A 16,008-nucleotide genomic window follows, 5' to 3' on the forward strand; every position below is an offset into this window, starting at 1 on the left:
AGGGGCAGAATTGCAGGACTGGGTCTAAAGGATGTCTGTCTTCCTAAGGGCTAGGTTCAGATGTGGATGCTTGGGGAGGAATTTCTCCAGGAGATGTGTCTGGAAGCTGGGCATTAGAGCTTTTAAAAGAACAGGACAGCCCTGGCCAGTTAGCTCATTTGGTTAAGATACCCCTGTCCCTGGGGCGGGTTCGATTCCCAGACAGGGCACACATGGGAAGCGACCAAAGAATACAAGACTGAAGCCCTGGCTGGTTAGCTCAGTGGTAGAGCACTGGCCCGGTATATGTAAGTCCTGGATTTGATTCCTGACCAGGGCACACAGGACAAGCGCTCATCTGCTTCTCCACCCCCCCCCCCTCTTTTCTCTCTATCTCTCTCTTCCCCTTCCACAGCCACGGCTCCATGGGAGTAAAATTGGCCTGGGCGCTGAGGATAGCACCATGGCCTCTGCCTCAGGCACTAGAATGGCTCCAGTTGCAACAGAGCAACACCCCAGATGGGCAGAGCATCGCCCCCTGGTGGGCATGCTGGGTGGATCCCGGTCAGGTACATGCGGGAGTCTGTCTGCCACCCACTTATTGCTCCAGGAAAAAAAAAAAGCATACAAGACTGAGTGGAACAATAAATGTTCCCCCTCCCTTCTTCTCTCTCTGTCTCTAAAAATCAATAAAAATTAAGTCCTGGCTAGATAGCTCAGTTGGTTGGAGCATCATCTTGGAGTGTGGAGGTTGCCAGTTCGATTCCCCAATCAGAGCACATACAGGAGCAGTTTGATGTTCCCATCTCTTGCTCCCTGCCAGGAAGGAAGGAAGGAAGGAAGGAAGGGAGGGAGGGAGGGAGGGAGGGAGGGGAGAAAAAAAGAAAAAGAAAGAAAGACAGTGCAGCTCAAGAGGACCCAGTGAGGCAGGGCCAACATTAGAGGAAGACAGAGACAGCCAGAGCCTCTGTGGCTGCAGCAGGGTCTCCTGAGCAGGCTGAGCTGAGGCCTCCCTGGCTCTTCCCTGGGGTGGGTGGGGACAGGGGCTCACAGAGACCTCTGAAGTCCTCCCCATGTTCACTCAGCAGTGCCACCTCAGTGTACCAGGAGACCGTTCCACTTTAGGAAGGAAATGTGACAGGGCTGGGGGGGGACAGAAATGCCTCTTCTCACAAAACACCAGCATGGCAAAGCAGAGGTGAGAGAGCAGCCCTGACCCTGGCACTCGGGCAGCGGGCAGGTGTGCCCGCCTCTCCTGAGGCACAGCAGACTTCCCTGATGTGCAGGAGGCCAGGAGAGACCTTTCTCTAAGCAGCTGCAAAGGTGACAAGGGGAACAGATATCTCCCACGAGACGCAAAGAGGTGAAGGGTTATCCATTCACTACTGTAAACGCACCAGGAGGGGAGGCATGGCTGAGAGAGGTGGTTGAGCTGCACCTTCGGTGGGGGCATGTGTGCCACTTTTTGAGTTGGTGGTATAGGCTGAGATTTAGACTGGGTGGAAAGGCCCTAGGACCAACACCCACAGAGAAGAGAAACACAGTGTTAAATATGGCCAAGTGTGAGCCTGACCTGTGGTGGCGCAGTGGATAAAGCGTCAACCTGGAAACACTGAGGTTGCCGGTTCGAAACCCTGGGCTTGCCTGGTCAAGGCACATATGGGAGTTGATGCTTCCTGCTCCTCCCCCCTTCTCTCTCTCTGTCTCCTCTCTATAATGAATAAATAAAATCTTTAAAAAAAATAAAAAATAAAAAAAATAAAAAAGAGGCAGACATTTCTTTAAAAAAAATATATATATATGGCCAAGTGTGAAATGAATGGTGAAGAACTCAAAGGGTCATTCATGGTGAACCACAACGTGACCAAGTGCTGGCATCTTAGCCTTAGTCAATTAGAGGCATCTTTTGGAAGAAAGTCAACCCTGGATGCCTCCCTTTCTTCATCAGCCTCATGGCCTAGACCCCAGGGAGATGTGACCAGAATCTGGGAAGACCCAAAGAAAGTATGCCCTCTGTATTTGAGGGAAGGAGCGAGTTGTGGTCCAAAGGATGCCGTGAGGTCTAAACAAGCTGGAGATGAGCAAGGCTGCCCAGTGTGCAGCACGTGGCTGGGCACCGGCTGGATGCTGCCCCAGTGCCGCCTGTTCTCAGGGCCCATGCTGGGTAAGGCCTCGAGTGGGCCACAACATTGTACCTGGCCAATTCTGCCTCATTCATAAATATGAGAAGATGCAGCACTTTTGCCTAAACAGAATGAGTCCCAGCAGGACATCCCATCTAAGGCTGGCAGAAGCAGTGGGTCTTAGCCTGGAACACTTTTCCACACATGTGTGAAAGGTTCCCAGGAGCCCGAGGCCTTGGGAAAGATGCTGGATTTAAAAAGGATTTAGGGGCATTTGGAACAACCCACCTTAAAGACCTTTGCTATGTTTTACTGAGCTAATTCAAGGCATTTGTTGAGTTAGCCTTGTTTATTCGGGCATGAACAGAAGCAGCAAAATCTCTCATACAGCTGCCTCCTCACTCCTAGTCCTCTGAAGCCAGACATACACCTGGCAAAGACTCTAACTTAGTGTTACTCGGGTCGCCCAAATATACCTGATGTTAATGTGGCCAAAGTATGTCACGCATCGGTCAGGCAAAAAAACCCCAAAAAACAAACAAACAAGAAAAACCCTATAATGGTTCCAAATAACCCTAGAAAGCCATCCAGATGGCCAGAGACATGGCTTCTAAATGACCTTGACTTGCCCCTGTGCTTTATCCTGCAGAAAATACCAGGCACTCCCACGAGGTCACGAGCGGTGATTGAGTGCGCCGGAGAAGTCATGGGGCCTCACTCTGTGCTAGGACAGCACAGAAGGTCTCTTGGGCTAAGAGCTAAATGTCATATTAACGTTGACCCTGAAGCCTGTCGGGACTCCAAGGCAGTGAAAATGCAAGGTGGCCATGACTTGACCACTGTCTGGGCTCAAAGCAATGAGAGAGATCGCTCAAAGAAGCCGGCTTGTTCTTGCAGTGAAATCTTGCCGCAAAGGTGCCCCCCCCTTTACAAAACAGACGGGTCGTGGGAACACCATCTATTGTGCTGATAAATTACATCTCACACAGCAGATGTAGGCTTGGTAGGCACAAATATTTCCTAGAAAATGTTTCTGTAAAGTTACTAATTCCCTTGATAAGGAAGGAGAGCACTTCTAAATTTTTTTTTTTTTTTGTATTTTTCTTAGGTTGGAAATGGGGAGGCAGTCAGACTCCCGCATGCGCCCGACCAGGATCCACCTGGCATGCCCACCAGGGGGCGATGCTCTGCCCCTCTGGGGCGTTGTTCTGTTGCAACCAGGGCCATTCTAGTGCCTGGGGCAGAGGCCATGGAGCCATCCTCAGCACCCGGGCAAACTTTGCTCCAGTGGAGCCTCAGCTGCAGGAGGGGAAGAGAGAGACAGAGAGGAAGGAGAGGGGGAGGGGTGGAGAAGCAAATGGGCACTTCTCCTGTGTGCCCTGGCTGGGAATCGAACCTGGGACTCCTGCACGCCAGGCCGATGCTCTACCACTGAGCCAACCGGCCAGGCCACACTTCTAAATTTTATTTAAAATCTCTTATATTGCTTTGTTTTTTGAAAGCATAACCTGACTTCACATCATCTGATACTAAAAATGTAGCAGAGTGTTACAGGGAAGCTACGTTTGATTTGGGTTTGGTCACTCATCCCCTTGGTCCTGCGTAGTTCCCTGCTTTGCTCTCACCCACCTGTCTTGAGCAGCCCGTTTCCTTGGCCACGGAACAAGGTCCACTGTGGAGGCGAGAATGGGCATCTGCAGCTCTTGGTGCCAGCCCCACCTGTGCCCATGGGCTGCATGCTCAGACAAGCTGAACTAAACCCGCTCATTGTTACAGCAGGGAAATTGGCTAGAGGAGCTGTCGGCCACATGAGGCTGCAGAAGGAATCAAACACCTCAAACAGAGGCCTCCCCTCAGTTGCACAAAGGGCCTTGGATTCCCTCAAAAGCACTCAGATTCAACTCGTGTGTGTATGTGAGCACACGTGCAGGTGAAAGCATGTGTGGGAGTGGTGAGGAGGGTCCTGGGTAACAGCTCCTCTGCCTTTGGAGAAAGTCTAAATTCAAAGGGATGTTTAAAAGATCCTCTCCCTCTGCCTGAAGCCCAGTGACACTGTGACCAAATCAAAAGATGTAAATGCAGAAGGGGACAGAGATATGTATTGGCTGGTGGCAGGGGTGAGGCAAGGAAACAGAGAAGGGTAGCTATACTTACCCTACAACCACAATTATAAAATCTAGTAAATTCCATCCATTGCGGAGGTAAGCGTTAGGGTGAAAGAGAAGTCCATAGGCTATTACTTTTAAAAATGCTTCCACAGTAAAAATGATGAGGAAGAGATATTCCACTCGTTCCTAGGAAACAAAAATAAGAGAGAAAGGAAATCATTAGATTGAAGATTGATAAAGGTCTTCCCCAGCAGATCTCACAAGGAGGTGGAGGAGAATGCTGCCCCCACCCCGCGGGAGGAATTAAGGGGACACTGGGTGGGACTCTCCTGGCCAAGGCAAATGACTAACCCCGCCGCCTGTTCCACTGTTAGAACTCCAGGCCACTGGGCAGCAAGGTATTTTATGTCTTCCAATGTCCTCTGTTAAAGTGCAAATATTACCAGCTGGTCGAAAAATTACATACCTTTGGGGAAACATCTAACTTAGAGAATCAGTGAACACGTCATTGTACCTTCTCAGAAGAGAAGCCCTAATGTCTTGATCTGCTGGGAGACAATGCCTGGCAGAGAAGGTGCTGAGAAGGGGGATGAGACGAACCGCGGGCAGTGTGCCACAGTTCCAGGTGGCAAACCCACCGGTAACAGCGCTGGGAGAGTGCTAGCCACGCTCTTCAGAAGAGCTGCAGAGCAACCAAGACGCTGGAGCTCTCTCAACAGCCGATACCGGCAACGCCGCTCACATACACGGGTCCAAACATCTGAACTCTCTCTTTCTTGAGAAAATAAAACTCTGTCCAAAGACATAGAGCGGGTTAGCAGTGAGAATCAGCATTTCCAGGAGGGAGACCGCACTGGGGTGGGATGGGGAGTGGGAAAGGCTCATCTCTCTTCTCAAGGGGTGGAGTAGGTAGTCTTTGACTCCCTCTGCCGCCTCAAAGAAGGACTTTGCATTTAAGGCGGCAGCCTCTGACCCTGGGAGCCCTCACTGAACAGGACAAATCCGTTGGCTCAATTAGAGCGAGCAGACTCTGTGCTGATTCACCGGCTTCCCACTCTACTAATTGCTTTCTCCCACCACCATCCCCAGTGCAGATCCTCAATGGCCCTACAAGGCCAAGGCTGCTGTCCGGATGCCTCATGCGCCCTGCTCGCCTCTGCAGGGACCTCCGCCTGTCTCTCACTGGAGCCACAGAGCACCAGTCCACACGGCATTTGGCCACAGGTCCCTAAGCAGGACAGGCCTGAACACAACTTCCAAGAAGCATTCGACTCAGAAAGCCCAAACCTATGTTCCCATCCTCCACCAGGTCCAGGGAGCTCACGGAAGACCTCCTGGTCCCACCCACCTTAGAAAGAGTAAGCATCGCCCCAGAAGGCCACCTAGCCTGCTGGGAGAATGCTCCAAGCCTGGGGCATTAGAAGCCTGATGGATAGCTCTGCAGGGAGAGGTTAGTCAGTGCATGTTCCTGTGTGCTCCTTCATTCCTTCTAGAACCGCCGGACATTTAGTGAGTACTGTCCTCACCTCTGGGTGAAGCAGTTTAAGGATGCACAGTTTAAAAAAATACAGAATTCTGGGCCCAAGCAGACCTACTGAAGTAGATCTCCTGGCAATGGAGCCTGGGCATGTGTATTAGAATTTCCAGGTGTCACCAAGCCACCTGAAGCTTAAGAACCCGAGCCTATGTGCTGATGGAGGCCCAGATCAGGTGGCAGCCACAGGAAGGAAGCAGAGATCGGAGTAGAGCAGCATCGCAGACACGGGCCACCCACCCTTCCCTCCCTACCCATCAGAGCATGATAACATTGGTCTGGGCATGCGGCTGCCTGGGGATTGTGACTCAGGTACAAATCACACCCTTTCAGAATTAGGTGGCGTGTGCTGAAAGGAGCAGCAGGATAGTGTTGACAAGGAAAGCACATTACCAAAGGGCGCCGGGCAGCCGGAGGAAGCTTGTGCAAGGTGGGGCAGCTGTCAAACAGCAACACAGTCCCTGTCCCCATGATGGTTAGAGCTTTCACAGTTAGCACCAGATGGCAGAACCACCTCCCCTGTACCCCAGGATCCCCATGGAAATTCACAAAGTTGGAGCTAGGATGAGAAGGGAAGAAAAGGAAAGGACAGGGAAAGAAGCATGAGTGGGTACCCAGTAGGCATCAGGTACTTTCATGTGTTCAACATCTGTGCTCGTTACTTTTACACATCCATCCGTCCACCCATCCATCTATTTTCAGTGTGGTACAACCATTTGAATTATCTGAAAGTGACTTTGGAGCTCCCTCTGGGGTGTCTTGACAATGAACTTTCTGAGAGAGATAGCATCTAAGTGTAGAGTACCCCTTCCCCGGGGTGGGGAGAACAGTAATATCCAAAAGGTTCTGAGGTTCTATGTGCCGGGAAGCCAGCATTCCCAGACAACTCCTGTAAACAGCTGGCATCCCCAACCCAGACTGCCCGGCACCAAGAAGTCTGTTTATTCCCTCATCGAGAAGGCTGCTTTGCCTTGCTTGAGTTCCCTATAAAAAGCTAAAGCCATGGGGAGGGGTGAGGAGTCCCTTCCACTGCAATGCAGCCTCCACTGTAGGCCAGTGGCTTCCTCGACCTGGCACACCTCTTTGTGAGATGGGGCATTGCGGGAAGTTTGGGGCTTTTCTTGTGACTTTTGGCTTTTTTATAATTCTCCCAATAAAGTCTACACCATGTGACATTTGTTCCATACCCTGGCAATATCATGTGCAAGCGCAGAAGGTCCCATCTAACAGGACAGTGAGTCACTCAAACTTTGACCCATTTTTGGGCTGGGTGCTGGAGAGTCGAGAGAAAGAACTCCAAAACTGGTCCTTGGTAAGTTGCTACAGCGCTGTTTGGGAGCAGTGACAGGTTAGGGGAAGACTGAGAAGGTGGGGCTCTGGCTTCCCCACCTCTGAACCCGAGCAGTGCTATCTGAACCTACATGCTAAGTTGTCCAAAGGTCCTAACGCAGTGACACGGAATTCAGGAAGCCAATATGACAGGGGTGCAGACAGAGAATACACACACAATAAAAGTAGCCCCTCTTCCTGACTGGCCTAGATGGCATTTACTGGCTCTCTGTGCTGGGTTCTGCATAAGATTTTATTTGAGAAGAGGAATTACTGGTTGTGTGTGTGTGTGTGTGTGTGTGTGTGTGTGTGTGTGTTTCTTGGAACTTTGAATACCACTTCCAAAGTAGTAGATGAAATACAAATCCTCTACCAGATTCTATGGCAAGTGAGGATGCGGGTGCCCGGTCTGCGTGCAGTTCCGCCTAAGGCACAGCCAGATTCCAAGACGTGGAAAGGAACAGAGAGTCCCTGTCCTCGCTGTTCTGAAGATCATCATAAATACAAAAGCATTTTATATTTTTAAAAAAATTTGTCATTAAGGAGATTAGTAATACTTGTGCTTTGGAAGAACACAGACTCCTTGTGAGTAGAAGCCATGCCAGGGTAGAGCTCCTAGGACAAGGACATTTGTGAGAGTCTTGTCTATTTCACACATGCACATTTCTGCACACAGGTGTGCTTGGCACATGTGGGAGATACACACCATCCATGTTTAACACTAAACAGCTTACATCTGCTATATAATAGACCAAGCTGTGAGAATTGATAATAAGCCCACATGTACCCTCTTAAATTTTTGCAAGCATATATAAATATATATGAAAGCTGCCAAGAACTCGACACCAAACAAATTGATGGAGGCCCAGTCATACAATTCACTCCCAGCACAGGATGCAAAGAAGATAAACGCAGCCACAGTGCTTCAAGCAGCATCTGTATTCCAGATCGTTTCATAACTTAAGTACTGTTTAGTTTGAACTCAAACTATATACAGCCTCTTGCCTATTTTCTAATGAAAGGGGACAGAGAAACCAATTATTCTCTCATTCATTCATTCGTTCATTCATTTGGTCACAAATATTTCCTGAGGGTCTGCTCCACCACTTGCCACATTGCCCTCTTAGGACACTGATGAACTTGTAGAGATAAGAAATTAGGACACATTCTAAAGCTCCTCATTATAAGAAGTAAAGGGATTTGTCCAAGGCCATACATCTACCCCATGTCACAGCACTCCGGTTTCCTGATGGCCGGGTGGTGCTCCCTCTGCTACAGCACCAGCTGTGTCTGTCTGTGGACTGAATGAAACCCTGAATTACTCTACCTACCAGGGGTTCCTGGGCAGTGGGGATCCCAAAACCTCCTCCACCCTGGAAGTCCTACTGGTGCTTGAAATGCAGCCATTAAGAAGCCTCTCTTCCATCAGTGGACAACTAGATCTGCACAAGGTGGTACATGTATACACACAATGGAATATTAGCCATAAAGAGAATGGAGTTCCGACACAGACTACCACATGGATGAGCCTTGAAGGCACTGTGCTAAGTGAAAGAGCCCAACACACAGGACAAATACTGTATGGTTCCACTCATATGAAATATCTAGAATGAGCAAATTCAAAGACATGACATAGATTTTTAAGTTACCAGGATCTGGACAGAGGGAGGAACTGTTTAAGGAAGTAAAAAACTTTGGGAATAGTGGCGATAGCTGGACAGCATTGTGAGCATAATTTATTATTATTATTATTATTATTATTATTATATTATTATTATTATTGAAAGGTAGGGAGGCAGAGAGACAGACTCCTGCATGTACCCTGATCAGGATCCACCCAGCAAGCCCCCTACTGGGCAATGCTCTGCCCATCTGGGGCCACTGCTCTGTTGCTGAGCAAAGTAGCTATTCTGGTGCCTGAGGTGAGACCATGGAGCCATCCATCCTCAGTGCCCGAGGCTAACTAGCTCAAACCAATCAAACCATAGCTGCGGGGGGGGGGGGAGGGGCAGAGAAGCAGATGGTAGCTTCTCCTGTGTGCCCTGCCCTGGAATCAAACCCGGGACTTTCACACACCAGGCTGACACTCTATCACTGAACCAACCGGCCAGGGCCATGAGTATAGTTAATGTCACCAACATGTATACTTAAAAATGATCAGAATGCCAAAGTTTATGTTATTTACTACAATGGGGAAAAAAAGGGATTGTTCCTTTGGGTCGTAAAGGTTTTCTAACTCTTAGGGGTCTCCATCTAAACTATCTGAAGTCATATTTAAACCTGTATCAGCTATCACCTTGAAAGGGGCCAACTTATCAAAATGTTGACAGCATAGCTTTTTGTTGTGAGATCCTGGGGTCCATGGATTGGAAAGGAGGGCCTGGCAGGGATATGGGAGGTCAGTGAAGACAACTGCTACAGTTTCACAATTTTTCCAGTCAGGTCCTTCCCAAGCACCTAATGCAAAAGCCTATTTAGAATGTAACCTGTGGTGGTTCAGAGGGTATGGCCTTAAGACTCAAGACTTCTTATAAAGAGAGAAGGGATGGGACAAACCACTCAACAGCTGAGGAGGAAAGTGGTCTTAAAAAAGAACATCCGTCGGTTTGAGGGCAAGCAGCAGTTGAGGCTGAGTGCGTTGAAAAGCAGCTCGGATTTAAGAGCTCTCTTCCAACTGGCTGGCTTTCTCTGTGCTTGCCCATGAGGATAAGTTGACGTGATTTATCCACTTATGAACTTCTCGCATTTGTGTCTTCTCTAGAGGCTGCCCAGCCTCAGCTCCCCCAGCTCGTCAGCACCGACCTCAGGTCCGAACACCGAGCACGCTGTCTCCGACATCTGGGCGCTGGCCTGCCCACTCCTTCTGCGCCCTTCATGCTCTGCACCTGAGACAGCATCTCTATCCATCCATGGGCCCTTTCCTTCGCTGTATTTCTCAACCATGAACCCCCACAGAGCAGAGACTTGTCTGCTGGCATCCTCTATCCAGTGTCCAGCATATGACCACTACACAGGGAACAAGCCATCTATGTCACATGCTGCCAGCACTGCTCTCTTGGAGTCCAAAAGAGCCCAAATGCCACATAGGCCCGCCTCCTGCCCAGAGCAGGAGCTCCTTCCACTCGCTGGCCTCCACCTCAAGGGCCACTTCCTCCTAGCGCTGCCCATCCTGCCACTGGGCAGCTCGGCTGTCAGAGCTGGGCCAGCCCCTTCCACTCCAAGGAGTGTACTCTGGTTCAGGGATATCAACTTTTCTTTTGAGGTAATGAAGTGGACGGAGTGACAGATACTACCAATAAGGGCTGAATTATCCCTGGGACAATGGGGCATTTGCTTAGTGACCTGTGAGCTAGTCTATAATTTCCCAAATGGAGGGAAGGTGCAATGGTGGCTCAAACTCTCTCCTAAGTGCCCATCTGCTTCCGAGAAGTAGACTAACACCTGGCCAGGGAAACAGACCCTGTCTTTTCTGTCCATCCTCACTGTTGGTCCCCATCCAGGCCTCCATCCCTGGCTGTCTGTGCATTAAAGTTGCTCCTTAACTGGTCATATTGACCTCTAGGATGTTTTACTACTTAAATACCTTCAAGGGCTCCCCTTGCGTTGAAATGGAGTCCAGTTCCTAGCCTGGCCGCCCGGGCCTGTCACCGGCCCACCCACCAGTCCCTGTGGCCTTGTCCTTGGCCACCACCCTGCATTCTAGCCGCTCCAAACAGTTCACTACCACACCCAAACCAGACAGACTGTTCTGTGCAACTCTTCTTTGTGCCCTACCAAGCCTGCTCCTTCCTCCGAGTCCTGGACATCATCACCGGGCTGCCCACCGGCCTCGCTGCCCCAGAACAGGTGGATTAGTTAGTACCTCCTCCTAGTGGCATGCCCTCCCTTCAGATCACAGTGACAGCCCATCTTCCAGTGTTTTCTAGGGGGCCCCCCCTTCAGTGACAGGGCACCTGCAGGGCCGAAGTAAGTATCTTTGTCACCTTTGGTTAAGAAGTGTCTTTAAAAGAAAGGCAAAATGATACAGGGGAAAAAGGCTTTGGAGTCAGACACATCTGTATCAAACTGTTTCCCTTTGACATGCCAATGAGCTCCCCAAACTCTGGCTACTTCACCGGCAAGCAGGGGATGATTATACAGGTTGGCGGGTCATTTTGAGAACTAGAACTCACACAGTCATCACTCAGATGGTAGCTGTGATGTTCCTGTAGCCCTAGCACCTGCACACAGGAGGCGTCTGCCCACATCTGTAGCGTGAACATCCCTGCTCCAGGTGGCTGTGCGTCCTCCCCAGAGCGCCTGGCTCTGTCCGCTCCCACAGCGCCCCTGCTGGGCAGCAGAAGCCAGCAGCAGCACTGGCCCTGCTTCCCCTCCCTGCCTCCTCTCCTGCCCTCGCCCCACCGGCTCTCCTAGCTTCTTAGCAGATGGCACAACTCACTTTTGTGCCTCTTTTGATCCTCTCGACTTTAACAAGAAGTAGAGACTTGAGGCCTCACATCTATTATCAAAGAAAGACAAAACAAAAACAAAACTCTCTGTATCCTGTTTGCTGGGTTCCTGTATTCTAAACATTCTGAACATCCTGGCTCTGCCTCCCTCCTCAGCCCTTACATTTACAGTAATAGGTTCTCTCTCGCTCGCTCTTTTATTAAAGTAGTAGGTGGGGAAGCAGAGAGACCGATTGGGATCACCTGGCAAGCCCCTTATGGGGCGATGCTCTGCCCACCTGGGCTGCTGCTCCCTTGATTGGCAACCAAGCTACTTTAGCACCTGAGATGAGGTGATGGAGCTGTCCTCAGTGCCCGGGACCAACTTTGCTAGAACCATTAGAGCCTTGGCTATGGGAGAGGAAGAGAGAGAGAGAGAGAGAGAGAGAGAGAGAGAGAGAGAAAGGAAGAGAGGTAGAGAAGCAGATGGTTGTTTCTCTTGTGTGCCCTACCCAGGAATAGAACCTGGGACTTTGACACCCCGGGCCGACACTCTACCACTGAACCAACTGGCCAGAGCAAGGTTCTTTCATTTTTATTTAGAAATTAAATTTAATAGGGTGACATTGATCAATAAAAGTACATAGGTTCTAGTCCACTTAAATGTCTCCAGCCCCAAAGCTCTGAGTACTTTCCTTGTGTCTCTGGGACCTGCGAATCTTTGGCTCCCTAAGGGATTATGTCAGTGGTGGTGGACAACGGTGAGGGACGACAGTCAGTGCTCTCAGGAACAGAGCACCCATGGATTTGAGAGGTTTGCTACCTACATGGTAACCACCACAGTGGTAATTCACTGGGAAGTACTTTACAATTCACAAGGTACTTCCTGTGCATTCGAATTTGAGTCTCATGATCACTTTGTGAAGCAGAAAGGGCAGATATATTTCTTTTCCTCTTACTCTCAATTACTCTTCGCCTCACAAAACCACCACCACCACTGTCACCACTACTGACATCACCACCACCTCCAGTACCATCACTATTGTTATCACCACCAAAATCACCATTATCATCATTGTTACCAGCATCTTTCACCATCACCAACCACCACCATCACCACTATTGTCATCACTACCATCCACTAGCTTCAGGAGAGATATGTGACCCAACCCTGGCACTATAATCTCTCCTTTAGCTTGATGGGCTCATGTCTACATATGAAGCCCAGATCCATGACAACCATCTGGGGACAAGAGAGAAACATGCTGAGAGAGGCAGAGAGAAAGGGTGAAAAGAACTGGCATCCTGGATAATGTTGAATTAACTCAACCAATTAATTAACTCAACCAAACTTGGTGCCATTCTACTTTGGGGTTTATTTTATAGGAAACAAAATTTACTTATTGAAGACACCATTTCGAAGTGAGTTTTCTTTTCTTTTTTTAGCAAGAAAGAGACAGACAGAGACAGCGACAGGAAGGCAGAGAAATGAGAAGCATCAACTCATAATTGTGACACTTCAGTTGTTCATTGATTACTTCTCATATGTGCCTTGACTGGGGCACTCCAGCTGAGCCTGAGCAGTGACCCCTTTGCTCAAGCCAGCAACCTTGATCTCAAGCCAGCAACCTTGATCTCAAGCCAGCGACCTTTGGGCTTCAAGCCAGCAACCTTGGTCTCAAGCCAGCAACATTGGTCTCAAGCCAGAGACCTTGGGCTTCAAGCCAGCAACCTTGGTCTAAAGCCAGCGACCTTTGGGCTCAAGCCAGTGACAAAGGAGTCATGTCTATGATCCTGTGCTCAAGCCAGTGACCTTGGGGTTTTGAACCTGGGTCCTCAGTGTCCAAGGTCGACATTCTATCCACTGCGCCCCTGCCTCGTCAGGCCAAAGTGAATTTTCCTACACTTGCATCTGAAAGTATCCTTACTGATAGGCTCTGTTTGCTATCTCGGCACATCCTCCTCCTTTCCCCTCTCTATCCCACTCCTGCTCAGAGTGCTCAGCCCTTCTCAGCTATATGGGCACATTAAGCTCCATCTTGTCAGCTGGGAAAGTCAGGAACTCATAAACTATCAGACAAACTCTCCTCTGTCTACAGGTTAGCTCTCAGCTGTGCATGAGAGGCTTATTTCAGATTACTGTCTCAGACTAGAATGAGTTCACCAATCCCACCCACAGGGTAGCCATTTGCTCAAATGTGTTTAGCTGTGTTTTGCCTGTGTTTAGAAGACAAGGGCGCAGCTGCACGAGGCAGACATGTTCCAGTCCTAACAAGGCTGACAGAGGCCTGGAGGAGCTCTTCTAATGCCCCAGAGATGGAAGCCTGGGTTTTTTTCTTACCTTCCAAAAATGAAGGGATTTGTGAGCAAGGAACTTTCCAGAATCTCACTTCATCATAATCTGTCCCTCCTCTGCATTTCTACCTCATTAGGCTTCAACTTCTCTGCTTGGATCTTTCCCACCTGTGTATTTGTCTTCTCCTGCCACCTGCCACTCAAGCTCGGATGCTGCCCCCTTTCCTGCTTAGTCCCACGCTGGCCTCTGTGGCCACTCGCTGGAACGGCCTCACTTCCTCCAGGGCCAGCTGGATTTCTCCAGCTGTTCAGGGGTTATTTTGATGTCTCCAGAGCTTTCCGTCTTCTTTTCCCATGGGCTACATAGTCTTATGGCCACTGTCTGTCTGTTCATTTCGGTTTTATATATGGCGTATGGCATGTCTTATAAGTGCTCTTATTGAGGCAAGTGCCCCCAATCTCCCTTCTCCATAAGCACTCCGAGGGCAGGAACTATGCCACCACTCTGTCCACAGTTCTTTGTACAGGGCCCAGAGCAAGAGGCTCCCAGAACCCTCTAGTGCAGAGTTGGAAGGACACTTAGAGGCCTGTGAAGGTTGACTTCCTGGCCCCAGACTCTCGCAATGCTGCACTTCATAGATTGTAGTGGGATTTCACATCTTCTCCTTCTGTCTGCTCCCTAGATAGCCCACAGGTCTGCATGCTGGCCTTCTTCCTCGGCAACCTGTCCCCTCCTCCCTCACAAGGAGCACCACTAGGCCATGTAGTATTGTTGTCATGAAGACCATGTACTGAGGGTCCCACTGGAAGGCACTGAGACTGAAGACCGTGATTACAAAGGACACAAGACACTATCCCTGCCTTACAATTGCTCACAGTTGGGCAAAGAGGCAAGAAAGGTGTGCCTCATGGACAGTAAGGACTCTGGGTCCCATTTGCTACTTGCCAAATGAGTACTGTGAATAATAAGCAATTTAAGAATTTGGACCTGGGCCCTGGCCAGCTGGCTCAGCGGTAGAGCGTCAGCCCGGCGTGCGGGGGACCCGGGTTCGATTCCTGGCTAGGGCACATAGGAGAAGCGCCCATTTGCTTCTCCACCCCCCCTTCCTCTCTGTCTCTCTCTTCCCCTCCCGCAGCCAAGGCTCCATTGGAGCAAGGATGGCCCGGGCGCTGGGGATGGCTCCTTGGCCTCTGCCCCGGGTGCTAGAGTGGCTCTGGTCGCTGCAGAGCGACGCCCCGGAGGGGCAGAGCATCGCCCCCTGGTGGACAGAGCGTCACCCGTGGTGGGCGTGCCGGGTGGATCCCGGTCGGGCGCATGCGGGAGTCTGTCTGACTGTCTCTCCCCATTTCCAGCTTAAGAATTTTTAAAATAAAGAAAAAAAAAAAAAAGAATTTGGACCTGGCCAGGTAGCTCAGTTGGTTATAGCATTGTGCCAATACTCCAAGGTTGTGAGTTCAATCCCTGATCAGGGCACATACAAGAATCAACTAATGAATGCACATAAGTAAGTGGAATAACAAATCATTTCTCTCTCTCTCTCTCTCTCCTTTCCTTTCTTCTTTCTCTATAATCAATAAATAAAAAAAAGAATTTGGAGAAAAGGCAGATTATTAAGGGCTGGAGATCAGAATATGGTGTGGGCTGGGCCAGAGGGTGGGGGGAAACTGTGGCTAGGCCTGGGAATAATGAGATAATTTCCATACAGGAAACACAAGTTCCCATGGAGACACAAGGAGCTAACAACCTTTGTTAGAGAGTTTGCAGTATGGGAGACCAACCTGGGTAGACAAGAAGGGTTAGATTAAAGCAGTGACAGGATGGTATGTACTGCATACCAGGGAGTCGTTCCAGGATTTAAGGTCTATGGTGGCTTGGGTTGATGCCATACACAGACATATATGAAAAGCCACTGCAGATGGCTTAGATTCAATTGGGGAGACTCTGCAGTGGTCCACGAATAGGTGACTGTTTTAACTAGAGAGGGATAGAGAAAAAGGAAAGGAAAGGCAATGACAGATTCAGAAAATGCTAGGACTGGAGGTGGGCAGAGATGAGAACATCAAACACATCAAGACTTCATGCAGAATGGCTGGGAGTATCATTTGCAACAGTGGAGTCCGAGGCGAGGTAGGAGCTGGGCGGCTTGGCCATGTCACACAAATTGTCTGGACTGCAGTTTCTGTCTCTGCTCACAGTGATGTCTGGCCAGGCC

At 49.7% G+C, this 16,008-nt stretch overlaps 1 protein-coding gene across 3 annotated transcripts in view; it reads right to left on the reverse strand.

Annotated features, from left to right (window-relative positions):
* CACNA1C (calcium voltage-gated channel subunit alpha1 C) overlaps positions 1-16,008 on the reverse strand; it is a 786,403-nt gene that overhangs the window by 271,840 nt on the left and 498,555 nt on the right. For all 3 annotated transcript variants that reach the window (XM_066258229.1, XM_066258231.1, XM_066258230.1), the window contains exon 4: positions 4,257-4,396. In XM_066258229.1, coding sequence (XP_066114326.1) covers positions 4,257-4,396 — 140 coding nt within the window. The remainder of the gene's footprint in view (positions 1-4,256; positions 4,397-16,008) is intronic.

This window comes from Saccopteryx bilineata, chromosome 2, assembly GCF_036850765.1.
Source record: "Saccopteryx bilineata isolate mSacBil1 chromosome 2, mSacBil1_pri_phased_curated, whole genome shotgun sequence".
Taxonomy (NCBI): domain Eukaryota; kingdom Metazoa; phylum Chordata; class Mammalia; order Chiroptera; family Emballonuridae; genus Saccopteryx; species Saccopteryx bilineata.